At 45.2% G+C, this 13,462-nt stretch overlaps 1 protein-coding gene across 1 annotated transcript in view; it reads left to right on the top strand.

Moving 5' to 3' along the window:
• MDGA2 (MAM domain containing glycosylphosphatidylinositol anchor 2) overlaps positions 1 to 13,462 on the top strand; it is a 271,179-nt gene that overhangs the window by 114,944 nt on the left and 142,773 nt on the right. The window contains exon 6 of the mRNA XM_009893924.1: positions 4,910 to 5,233. Within this exon, the coding sequence (XP_009892226.1) occupies positions 4,910 to 5,233 (324 nt within the window). The remainder of the gene's footprint in view (positions 1 to 4,909; positions 5,234 to 13,462) is intronic.

Here is a 13,462-nt window from a genome sequence, read left to right as displayed (position 1 = left end):
ATATTGAGCAACTTGGCACTGTCAGATCTGGGGCAGTTCTGGTCATAGTCCCGGGTCACAGGTCAGAGAGAAGCTTGTCTGCCCATCATGGCCCCGTGCTGCTCCCTGCTCCCACTGCTCTCCAGCTCCATATGCCTGCAACTATCAGAAATCGTTGGGCATCTGTGGTTGGTTTCCTGGAGACCTTATTACTACTTACAAATATCTAAAGGGTGGGTTGAAGGAGGATGGAGCCACACTCTTCTTGGTGGTTCCCAGTGACAGGACGAGGGGCGATGGGCACAAGTTGGAACAGAGGAAGTTCCGTTCCAACACACGGAAAAACTTCTTTACAGTTGGGGTGACAGAGCAGTGGCACAGGCTGCCCAGGGAGGGGGTGGAGTCCCCTTCTCCAGAGATGTTCAAAACCCGCCTGGACGCAGTCCTGAGTGATGTGCTCTGGGCAGTCCTGCTTCAGCAGGGGAGTGGGACTAGGTGATTGCTAGAGGTCCCTTCCAACTCTGAAAATTCTGTGATTCTGTGACATCTTCAAGGTATGGATAGTGATTTTCATGTGATTTGGTGGCACATTAGAAATTCCTAGATGCATAGGTTAATTGTAGAGATCACTGTGTTTATTCTGGTGCCAAGTCAGATTAGGGATACACAGATATGGGTTGTTTAATGATCTTTCTTAACTCTGAAAAGACACTGTATTTTAAAGTCAAATTTTCTGCTGATTTTGTTGGTAACAGAAGAAAATGCTGATAGCTGTGCAGTTTGTGGAGTCTTGGAGAATGGGGTTATAAAAACAGTACACTGACTTTCAACCATAGATTGTAGTTACACAGGTGTTGGATTGTTTGATGTGGGGATTTCATGGCTGTTCCTGACGAATATAGCGTGTACATTCCCGTGGCTTAAGAGATGTTGAAGAGGTTTGGTGTGGGGGAAGGAAGGAGGAAAGGGAATAGAACAAAGAGGTGTTTTCCTTCACTTCAGAATTTCTGGAAATTCCCTTACGTTTTTCCATATCGTTCACAGAGTCACAGCCCTTCTTTGAACTCCCGGTATTCAGATGGACGGGAAAAAGCTTAGCTCAGGTGTATACTCAGCACAGGTCTTTGGCGGTTAGAGTTTGCTCTAGTAGATCAGGGCAGCGGATGATCCAGCCCAGTTATTCCTTGTACCTAACACTCAGACTGCATAAAACCAAACCGACAAGCAGCAGCCACAAAACTTAGTTGTTTTTATGATTCAGTCCATGAGCCAGAGAGTGGAGCCCGCCCTGGCCATGAAGTGAGAGGCTTTTGGCCCAACATTTGAGGTTCTGTACCCCTTAGCTTAGCTTGCAGGCGGTATTGTAGCACTAGGCATAACAAAGGACAGATGAAAGTTAACGTGACTTTTCTATTAGACCTTGTTGTTCTTTATACGAATGGAAAACTGCTGAAATGGTCTGTATGAGCACTCGGAGCAGAGAAGAAATATTCAGAAATAAAAATAGTTTATTGAGGTTGTTAGCAACTAATTCTGGTTGAAATGTGCTGCTCATCGTGCCTATCATGAGTTATTTTTTCTTTTTCTCTGTCTGAAAATTATTTGCATAATATATTTACTGGGTTTTGTGTATGTAAGCATTGTTTGTTCTTCCATCTTCAGAAAAAAGAAAAGTTCAGCTCGTGTTACAAAGTTTCTTGCTGTTTCCAACTGTCATACAATATAAGTTCATCCTCTTGAATCAAAGCACATGTTCATTCTGCTGCCTGGGGAACTGGCTGCAGCGTTTAAAAGGGAATGAGAGATGCTCAGTAAAGACTAGTGCATTTTAGTGCAAATTTAATCTTGATAAAAGTCACGAAACCTTCTTAAATACATGAAATAATAATAAATTCTTAAAAACACATTAACCACTTGGATTCTTGGATACACAGTTAAATGAAATGGCAGCACCCAGACAAATGCCTTTCGTGACATACCCGATCAGCACAGCAAATGTAACTATTTTTTCATTGTCGGGTCCAGAGGAGGCCATGAAGATGATCCGAGGGCTGGAGCACCTCTGCTGTGAGGAGAGGCTGAGAGAGTTGGGGGTGTTCAGCCTGGAGAAGAGAAGGCTCCAGGGAGACCTTATAGTGGCCTTCCAACACCTAAAGGGGCTCCAGGAGAGCTGGGGAGGGACTCTTCACAAGGGCATGGAGTGATAGGACGAGGGGGAATGGCTTCAAACTGGAAGAGGGCAGGTTTAGATTAGGTATTAGGAAGAAATTTTTCACTCTGAGGGTGGTGAGACAGTAGCCCAGGTTGCCCCGAGAAGCTGTGGCTGCCCCATCCCTGGAGGTGTTCAAGGCCAGGTTGGACGGGGCTTGGAGCAAACTGGGCTGGGGGGGGGAGTCCCTGCCCATGGCAGGGGGGTGGGACTGGATGGGCTTTAATGTTGCTTCCAACCTAAATCATTCTATAATTCTCTGATTAAAAGGGCTGCCTTCCTCAATGGAAGAAGTTTCTCACACGATGTATGAGGCGGTGTCCACAAGCAGCCAGATTTTATGCTTCTTTTCCCACATTGAAAAAAAACCCCCACCCTAATTATTAATTAAATATTAATTCTTTTCAGAGCTGGGAAAGTGCGAATTCAGCATGGCATTTGCAGGCGCCAGAGTTGTTTCGTTCAAGGAGCTCCTGCACTAACAAAACTGAGTCTGAATTAGCGTTTTCCCCCCTTGTAGAGATGCAAGGAGCCGCTGCACCGTGCTTTACTAGTGTCCTTGGTGCCCCGTACATCTGCTTCCATTTGATGTTGTTACCATTTCTCTATGCAGCAAGAGAAAAGTAGATATTACCCAAAGGGTGGGATCCAGGGAAATTTTCAGCTCATAGCCTTTGCCGTTTGTAACAACATCCCACTTCACTGGCTGTAAGTGTGTAAATATATGAGGGAAGAAAGGAGAAGTGTGGCAAACGGGTCCTTTACTCAAATGTTCCACATGTGGGGCACCGTGCGCGCTTTTCCATACTTTCCAATAGCATGATAACAAGAAATGGTGGATTTAAGTATTTGTCTTCCAGTGCTTGCACTAAACCTGTGTATTTGCTTGTAATATTTCTAACTGGTATTTTCACTGTGGGAGTTTCCGGTTGGAGATAGCACGTATAAACATACATACGTACTTATGCGGCACATATATAGGGAGGAGAGGGATCTTGGGATTGTATAAGTAGCATTTTGTATTCAGAACATCAAAATATATGTGTATTTGAAAGACTTAATGGCTGATTCTGAAGCACTCTTCCAAAAATAAGTATCATATCTATACTGCTTTAGAGCAATCACTTTATTGAGGTAAATGATGATAGTTTCTGGATAGTTTTATGCTCATTTAAAGGGTGACAAGAAAATATCAGATAAGTGAGTTGCAGTATTATTTTGCTCCTGTGCGGTAGATTGATGAGGGAATGCTGGTCAGAGATGCTGGTCTTGCCAGGAAGGTGGTGGGGAATAGTGTTTTCCAGAGTGGTTGTGCCTCTGCGTGGGTGCAGGGCAGTCCTGAGCACTGAACCTGCCTTTGAAATGGCCTCAAAAAACTCATCTGCCTCGGGGTTCCCATCTGAAACACGGAGACTACCTTGTCTGTGCTTTGCTGTGGGTTAGAGAATTGATCTTGGGTGCAGATGGAGATCCTTGGGATGTACTGTGCCTCTTTACGTGATAATGTTCTTCTCTTGGCTGAGTGTTCAGCCTTAAGCCGAGTGTTTGGCCTTAAGTCTCAGGTTGCTCCTGTGAGTATGATTCTCTATGGGATGGCTTTTCCTCATCTGACAAGACACAAGGCAACCAAGGTGCTCGTGATGGGCTCTTCCGCGTGGTTACACCTCAGAAGAGCATCCTGTTGCTGTTGACCATTGCTAAGGCCTAAAGATGTACTTTCAGTCCCCTTACCTTTTAGAGCCTGCAGCAGTTTCCCCACCTGAACAAGGCAGTCGGTCACCACCGCTCTGCCGTTCGGTGGGGTAAGGCAGCTGCCTCCGGGCGGCCGCGGGGATGGAGGGATCCCTCCAGGCTGCCACGGGGAAGGAGCAGGGTATATAAACCAGGGCAGGCTGTGGCCTCAGGCATGTGCTCACCTCTTCTCATTTAACCAGCTGGCACAAAGCTATTTTGCATGGCCGTGTTTGTTTCCAGATAGATTGGAGATGACACTACTGGTTGTATTAGTGATGTTAGGTTGATATCTCTATTTTCTCTTCTCTCAGTGCTCTGAGAGCATGGGGGTGTGGAAGGGCTTGTAAATACCTCCAGAGACGGATAACAAACACTGAAGGTTCATGAATTATTTTGATTACTCTTCAGTTGTCAGCAGCTCAGCCTAATTTAGGTGCTGTGACTTCCTATTTTTCATAAGTACTTTAGCAATGTATATTCTGTGATGATACTTGATTAAGGTTTGATCCTACCAAAAATTAACCGTGTGCTGAATGTGTGCATTGGAAACTTCAGTGACTTCCCAAGCACCGTAGAATCATCGAATGGTTTGGGTTGGAAGGGACCTTTAAACGCCATCTGGTTCCAAGCCCCCTGCCATGGGCAGGGGCATCTTCAGCTAGACCAGGTTGCTCAGAGCCCCGTCCAACCTGACCTGGAATATTTCCAGGGATGGGGCACCTACCACCTCTCTGGACAACCTGGGACGGTGTCTCGCCACCCTCACTGTAAAACGTTTCTGCCTTATATCTAGTCTGAATCTACACTGTTATAGTTTCAAACCATTACCCTTTGTCCTATCTCTACAGGCCCTATTAAAATCATATGTATAATCATATGTAAAATCATATATATCATATCATAACATGAAGCAAAAGTCTTTGTAAAGTCTGAATATGCAAAATTTGCAATTTACTATAGTAAACTTTTTTTTTGGGCATATTTCAGCCTTAAAAAAAGGACGGTTTTGGATAACCCCTGACCCATATCACAAAGACGACAACATCCAGATTGGGCGAGAGGTGAAGATCTCCTGCCAGGTGGAAGCCATCCCCTCGGAAGCTTTCAGCTGGTTTAAAAATGGACGTCCCTTGCGAAGCTCTGAGAGGATGGTCATCACACAGACTGACCCTGATGTTTCACCTGGCACCACAAACCTGGACATCATTGACTTGAAATTCACTGACTTTGGGACATACACATGTGTTGCGTCTCTGAAAGGAGGTGGCATATCGGATATCAGCATTGATGTCAACATCTCCAGTAGTACAGGTAAGGAGGCTTTCTTTGACATCAGATTTACTTCAATATAGCCAAGCTACGGCTTTCCTTTACTCAGGGAAAAAAAGGAGTATACAGAGCGCTTCTCACCACGAGGGTGTCCCAGCAGACGCTGGATCAGGGGCTGAGTTGCTTCCATTAAAGGACAGAAACCTGAACAAGTGGTGTGTGGTACGCTCTCCCAAACCCACACTGGTATCTGATTTACCCAGGCATGTCCTCTTTTATTGTCAGGAAAGTTATTACTTCTATAAAGGGACTTTGGCCTTTATTTAGGACTTCAAGGACTCCAGAGTCGTGACAAAATAGCCAGTGGGAAACGACAAGGAGAAACAGGAGGGTGTTATGTTAACCAAACGGAATCCATCCCGCTGCTCTAATCGAACAGCGAGTGCCAAGTACGGAGGAAGGAGCTCTCTTTTCTTAACGGTTATGCATTGGGTGTGGGTGAATCATGCTATTCCCAACTGGCCAAAAGTTTAAGGTATCTATTACGTCTTTTTCCAGCTCAGTGATTGAAATGTCTCTCTCTTTGATGAGCTAGAGCCTTGACTATTAATTTGACTGGTAATAAATATCTTGTACCATGGAGTAGGAACATGTAACACAATGGTAATTACCTGCTTTTCTTCATCTTGCTGCTGGTAGCCAGTTTGTAACCAATAGATTTTCTGGACTTTCCCCCCTAGTAGTTGACTTTAATAGCTGAGGTAGTCCATGTTAATAAAATGAACTAAAAAACATTCTGAATGCAGAATTTTTTTTTCCTGCCAAAAATTAGTTACAACGAAAAAAAGAAAAGAAAAAAAAAAAAGTTGTTGCTGGTTGATTTCTACAGAGAAGAATAAAAATCAAGCAATTCTGCTTTCGGAACACTGTTTTATGTTAAAATGAAGAAGCAAATAGTGTCAGTATTTTACCTACTATCCATCCTGTCTTTTATCTGAAGCGTTGCCGTGCTTTTCCTCAGACAGTGCTTGTTATTCACTGGGGTAAAGCCCGCGATGTGTGCTGTTTAGAAGTAAGACAACAAAGAACACACTGGAAACATTTTTATCACATGGAAGCAAAATGTTTTATAGATGTCTTCTGACCCCTTTTTACCAAACACGTTCAAGTATATGCTTTCTACTTTTTCAAAAAGATTAAATGCCCACTTTTGCTACCAAGAGTATATCCGCAGTTCTATTCTCCAAATTTTACATCAGTAATACTTTGCAAGTCCAGTTCACATCTAAACAATCTCTCTTACAACTTTTACAATAAATTATTGTTTGGATTTTAATACGTGAACCTTCCCTCCATCTTCAGTATGATACTGGTACTGTGGAGCACCAGATCACTTCTGACATGAGTCTGGAAGGTTTACCCCCTTTAAAGGGTTTCATGAAGAATATTATGTACAACAGGGAGATGAGACAGGATTGACCTGTGTCTTGGGTAGGAGCCTGGGAAGGAAAGCCGTGTGATTGAGTTAGGGGCCGCTTAAGCAAAAGGGACATATATAAGCCCACAGGACTGGGTAGGAAGTATCTAAGGGAACTGACCAGTGTCACTTCAAGGCCACTTTATTATCTTTGAAAAGTTGTGGTGACCTAAGGAGATCCAACAAAGACTGGAAAAAATGAAATTTTAGCCCATCTTACAAGAAGGAGATGCAGCGGAGTACAGGCCGGTCATCGTACCCTTGGTCCCCGGGAAAGCCAGGGAGCACGTTCTCCTAGAAGCCATGTCAATCCATGTGAAGGACCAGAAGGTGAATAGAAACAGCCAGCATGGATTACTAGAAGTGAACTGTGCTTGACCCAGCCGGGTTACTGGCTGAGATAAAGAAACTGGCTTTGTGGGCAGGGGGAGGGAAAGGAAAGCTCCTCTCCTTGATTTCAGCAAAGCCTTCAACACAGTCGTCTGTAGTATCTTTATAGTGGAGTTTGGAGAGGTGGACTGGACAATAAGGTGTGTTTGGAAAGTGAGATGCAGAGAGTTGTGTTCACTGATAGAGTCAAATTAATGTGTGTGTATAAATGAACAAGGTGTCAGCATGTACACCGTTCAGCTTTGCTGTGTCCCACCCTGGAACATAATGTACACATACACAAACCTTGAGAGACAAGAGGAAAACACTGATTTTATTTACTTTGGTTAGTTCTCATTTTATTATTTCCTATTTATTTTCTATTTGTGTTATTGTTCAGGGATCCTTGAATATTTTACTTCTTTTTGATAAATTTTGTAGGTATAAACCAGAAGTATTTATTTTTACCGTTTGATAACTCTTGAAATGATTTTGCACAATTTGATGGACTTTTAGTTAACTTCAGAATGACTATGCTGGAGCAATGCAAGCAGCTTGGGGAGATAGTTGTGGAGGGCTGTTCCCTCGCAGTGGTGCAGGCGGGGGCTGCCTGGCCAGGGAGCAGCTCTGCCAGGTACCGGTAGGCGGCGAGTGGACATGAGCAGCAGGGTGCCCTGGCAGCGATGGAGGCCAATGGGTACCGTGCCCAGTTTTGGAGCCCTGATGCAGGAGAGGCTTCAACAAACTGGTGTGAGTCCAACAGAGGCCATGAAGATGGTCAAGAGCGGCTGGGGAAAGGGGGCTTGTCCAGCCTGGAGAAGACAGCCCTGGGACACCTAACAGCAGCCACCCCCTGCCTATAAGGGATGTATGAAGAGGACGGAGCCAGGTTCTTCACAGCAGTGTGTACTGGGAAGGTGAGAAGCAACAGGCATGAGTTGAAATGAGAAGTTCAGACTGGATATAAGAACCAACTTTTTCTCCATGAGGCCGTCCAAGCAGGAAACAGAGACGTTGCAGGATGTCTATCCTGGGAGGTTTTGAAGACCTAATAAAGCCCTGAGTATCCTGGTCTGACTTCATATCTGGCCATGCTTTGAGCTGGGGCTTGGACTAGAGACCTCCTGAGCTCCCTTCCCACCTCAGTTATCCCATAAGACTGTAGGGATAGAAACACTGATCAACACGTTCATGGACAAGGGAACAGCCTTTCTCTTGGCCAAAAGAAACATGTTCTTCAAGCTTATTAATGCGTATCTTACTAACAGGTAATGAACTGAGAGGATTATTATAGGGTAAGAGCCGAGTTTGGCATGATGGATGGCAGTCGCACGCAAACTTTGTTACCTGCTTGGTAGGGTGAAGTGGACAGTGACGTTTGTGCAGTCATGCATTGCCCATCTGGCAGGCAGTAACCACTATATTATCTGTACTTGCTGGGGAATCATTTAGGAAAATGATGGGATTTATTGGAAACATCCATTAGATGGCCGTATGTATAAGCTCGTCACAATTTCTGCAGGCAGTGATGAATTATGTCAGCTCTAAAATTTGCTGTCCCATAACACTCCAGAAAAACAGAGCGAGGGAAGAAAACCTAGCGTTTGGGATCAGCCTTATTTAACATCTTAAAAGAAATTCTGCCCATTTGTATGACTTCATTACCCGATAAAGTGGAAGCTGAAATAGTTTCAGTGTGCTTTTGAAGGTCATTACTGATTCATCAAGATTCATTACTGCAGCGGTAATTATGAACATAAGGCCTAGGCACAAACACGTTTTCCAAATGCCAGGACTTGCACGGATATATTAATATCACGCTGTGTGGTGGGGTTTTTTTTCTGGTTTTGGGGAGAATTCTCTCTTCCTGACGTGCACAAGGTTCCTCCTGGAGTCACCAAATGAGGCAGGAGGGGCTGTGTCACCTCGTAAGGAAGGAGGGAGATGGTTGGGTCTCCTCTGTCCCCTCAGCAGATTGGAAGGGGAAACATGGCAGTGCGAGGGACACGCCAACCTCTTGGCATACTCGGCATTGCACTTGTTTAGCAGCAATATTTTTCCCTTGACATTTTGTACTTTCAGCAGGAAAGGCATAGATTTATGTCCTGAGTATCTTATATAAATGGACCTGAAGTAATCCCCTAGCAGCCTCCCCCGCCCCCCTCCCCATCTCCATAAAGTAGGTCACTGAACAGTGGAAATGAAGACTCAAATGTTGAATTTTTGCCCTATAAAAGCCCTGTCATCCATAAAACCATCCCTGGGCAAATGTTGCTGAAAGACAGGATGGCTCTCCTCTGTGTGTGTGTCCACGTCACGGGGAATCTGAAGGCAGGAGATGTTAAAACAGCAACAATCCCTCCCTCGCCCCAGTAAAATAGGCTCATGGTAAGCAAAAAAGAGGGGTGGATCAGGAGACAGTGTTAATCTACGTAAGTGATCTTTTTCTCTGCCTTAAATATTGTATTCAAAGCAGGAAGAATAAGGCTTTAGGTGATGTATGGTCTGCTCTGTTCAGTATGGGTTCTTATGCTATCTTTATCCCCCTAAAATCAGTATCAGTACAGTAAGAGATGCAACATCTGTCACTTCTGGCTTATTCTCCTTTCATCTTCCCCCTGGAGGTAGTATTGTGCAGCGAAGTGAGTTGTTACTTCAGGGGGGTTATTTTACTTTATTCTCTGACTGCACTGCTCTAAATTGCTCCTGGAAGGGCTGGGTGGAGGAGGTGGCTGATACTTTTGGGCTGGAAGTGGTGGTGACCCTTCTTTTCCTAAGAGAGCCCTTTCTGCTGTTTCACTCCTACCCAGCTTGGGCACAACTAGACGTCCTACATGGCAGATGTGTCAACCAAATTCTTCATCTCTGGGTGAACCCAAACATGTGCTGAGAGTGTACCACCCTGGGTACCCTGGGATAGGCACATCGCGGAGGGGGACATGGACTTTGGGCATGAGCACAGGCCAGACTGGTGGCCTCTAGGTCTCCTGTTCCACCTCCAAGGCTGGTCATGTCAATAGATTGATTTGGTTTTACATAAGTTCTGCCAGAGACAGGCAGAGAAATTCCTAGAGAGCTAGTGTATATGAAGCTGTGTATCCTCCCTGCGCTAAAATAAGAGGGCTTCCCTGTTAAGCTAATCAGCTATCTCCTAAATAATGAATTAATTAAACATCCAGGCTGATGTGTTAGGACACGTGGCCTTGATCTGCTTGTGAAGTATGTATCCTCTGGTCATCTTGTTCCTCCTCTGATGATACATAAAAGAGACCTTCATTTTAGTTCTAAATGTTTATTAAAATCACAGTACTGCCTCTTTGCATAATGAAAAAATGCCTTTTGTGGGATAATTAGTGGTCCAATTAAGATATTTGTAAACCTTAAGCACTGACCACAGTGATCGTTCATGGGCAAGCCTGAGACATATCAGAAAATAGACAGACGTTTCATTGTTGCCGTAAATTGATTATTTTTGTGAGCCATTATCTTCGGAGTTTATCTTTGAAAGGAATAGGTGAACAGAAGGGACACATAAATGCTGGATTTTGTTAAAAAAAGCTTTTTTTTTTGATAGTTCTATTTTAGTACTTAATGTGCAGAGATTTTTCTTTTTAATTCCATCCCTGGGAGCCGCCGTCCCTTCCCGTCGCACAGCTTGTGGCCGGGCTGGCCGAGCTGCTCGGCTGCCACCTCCCGCAGGGAGGGGGACCAGGACGGGTGACCCCCTGCCCTGCAGCCCCTTCCCTCCCCACCACCTGCCTCCCCCCGGCAAATCTGATTTCTCCGGGATGTGTTCATCCCCCACGGGTTGACTCCAGCTGGGTTTCCGGGAGCAGACACCCTCTTTAGCCGCCATGCATTGCGGACTCTCTTTATTCTTCTCCAGAGGGCTATGGAGTCAGATCATCATCTCGCATTGCATATGGCTCATGGAGCTCCTCAGCATGACTCCGGCGAGATCACTGAAAGCTAATTTGGCTAATTTGCCGCTGGCTGTGTATGTTCTGGGTTTAAAATGTGCCTCTTCAGACTCTGGCTGCAGAGTAAGGCGGGTTTGTAAGGTATTAAAAGTATGTCGAGGTATAAGAACTGATTGTTGAATTATTTTACTGTCTAAGCAGATCTCTTATACAAGCCCCCACCATGAAATCTGTGGTTGATGTTCGTATCTTTGCTTGGAATTAGAAGTGGCTTGTGGCCAAGAAAGCACGTGCTGCCGTGCTTTCTCTCTTGTATGTACGGGCAGGACAGCACACAGGTGACCAGAGCAATGGGAACAGAAAGCACCTGTGGAATCAAGACATGATTTCCTTACAGGTCGCTCAATTTGCCTTCCACGTAAGTAGCTAGATAGATCCTCTTTCATGGTGATGAAAGGCCACGGAAAGGTTAAAGTAAATTCTCTTGACTTCAGCTGCTTTTGCAGTCGTTCGGCTGGATGAGCGGTCTCCCCCAAGGCTCTTCTCTCACCTCTGGAGACCCTTTCAGCGGATGCTCCCCAGTGTTCCCCAACACTTCTTCTAAAAGAAACACGCAGAAGGGTACGCTGAGCAGTTTTAGCCTCCGTTTACCGAAATGTCTGGAGAACCTGAATAATTGTCGCTTGCTGCCCTTCAAAGGCTAAATGATCTTGCTCAAATACATTTGGTATACCGGCTCAGCTTCCCATACCAAAGCTCAGTCTGCCCTGTCTTAAAAAAAACCCTCCATCACATCAGAAATGTGAATCATGAACAGGGACTGAAATGCATGTCTCTGGCAAAGGATGATTAATACTGGAGATTCAGACCTTCAAATTCATAAATATTAGAGAAGGAAGATACGCAAATAATTTCACCTCTATCTCCTAGCCAGTACAGTGCAGATCCTTCAATATTCCTTATCCAGGCTGGCTTTAAATTACTTGAACAATGTGACTTCCAACACTTCTTTTGGGAGATTATCTCTGAGTAATCTCCAGTACGGATTAATTCTTGATATGCAGCTCAAACACCCCTTTGCTCCGCTTTATCCTATAATTACTAGTTATTACCATTAGTCCGTTTTAAGCAGCCTGCTCACACTAGCCCACAACTCCTGCAAGCCCACAACCTCCCCAGCACTGCTGGGACTGGCGGTCATTGCTTCAGGGCTACGGCTTTGCTTTCGACCTCTTTCAGGCACCTGAGGAACTACAGAAGTGGCAGTAGCCCCTACTTCACCTCTGCCATCTGTAATCCCCAGTAAAGAGCTCAGGACTCGTGCTGTCCCCTCCCAAACCAACCGTGGGGTCACCACTTCTAGGGCCGCCTTGACCTTCTCACTCTGGTCGTCTTCTGCCTCTTTGAATGGTTTCTGTGGAAGCAGATTCTTGCCTCTGCCATTGCCGCTTTGGCAACTAATTAAGCTACGCAGAGATGGAAAATAGGGGCAGGAACTTGATCCATCAGGATTTCAAAGATCTAGAGTAGACTAGAACTAGACTGTGCCTACCCGGAATACGCAGTGACTGTTAGGCTGAAGCAGTTCGGCTTTTTCTTTGGAATAGCATCTTCAGTGCTGTTCCCAGTCATTCTCCCATCAACAGTGACTGTGCTGGATCAAGGATCCTATAGGATTAGAGTAGAACTACCACAGGAGATCAGACAGAAAGGTCTAGTCTGGTTTCTGATCTCCAGTAACAGACAGACATGTCTGCCTAGGGAGCAGTTTAACAAAAAAACACAAAAAAAAACCCACAAAAAAAAAAAAAACCCAGGACAAGAATACAGTGACACCTTCTGCCTCTGACCTTCTGGTGAGTCAGCGACTTTCGGAGGCAAAGGTTGTCTCAGCCCGTTTTATTTAAGAGCCAAGAGTGGACATATATCAAAAGTGGTCCTCATCTGCGTGTGCCTCTGCCAATTTCAAAGGATAATAGTGTGTGTTTTTGAAGTAGGTGCTACTTTAATGTTACTAACGCTTTTGTTTTTCAAGTGATAACCCTCTACTTTAGGAAAGAGATTTCACTGCTAAGAGTATTAACATATTTTTTAAGCCACCTGCTGCATGAATAAGGTAATGTTTGTTGTTTCAAATATAGGGTTTAGCTAATTTATTATTCTGCACAAGGAGGAACAGAATTGACCTTTATTTGCAGCCGGCTCTGTAGCTGGTGCTGCAGGAGATGTGCTGATGCCTGAGCGGGGAGGGCTGAGTCCCTCCGACACTCCACTTGCGCCACAGCAGCGCCTGCCGGGAGAGGGAGGCTGCCACAGCTGGCAGCACCCCGGCACAGCTGGCAATACCCCAACATGGCCAGCAGCTCCCCGGCACAGCTGGCAGCATCCTGACACAGCTGGCAATACCCACGATGGCCAGCATTACCCTGGCACAGCTGGCAGCACCCCAACACAGCTGGCAATACCCCAACATGGCCAGCAGCAGCCCGGCACCGCCGGCAAAAC

Source organism: Charadrius vociferus, unplaced genomic scaffold (genome assembly GCF_000708025.1).
Source record: "Charadrius vociferus isolate BGI_N301 unplaced genomic scaffold, ASM70802v2 scaffold49, whole genome shotgun sequence".
NCBI classification, from domain to species: domain Eukaryota; kingdom Metazoa; phylum Chordata; class Aves; order Charadriiformes; family Charadriidae; genus Charadrius; species Charadrius vociferus.
This window is presented reverse-complemented; position numbering and strand designations above follow the sequence as displayed.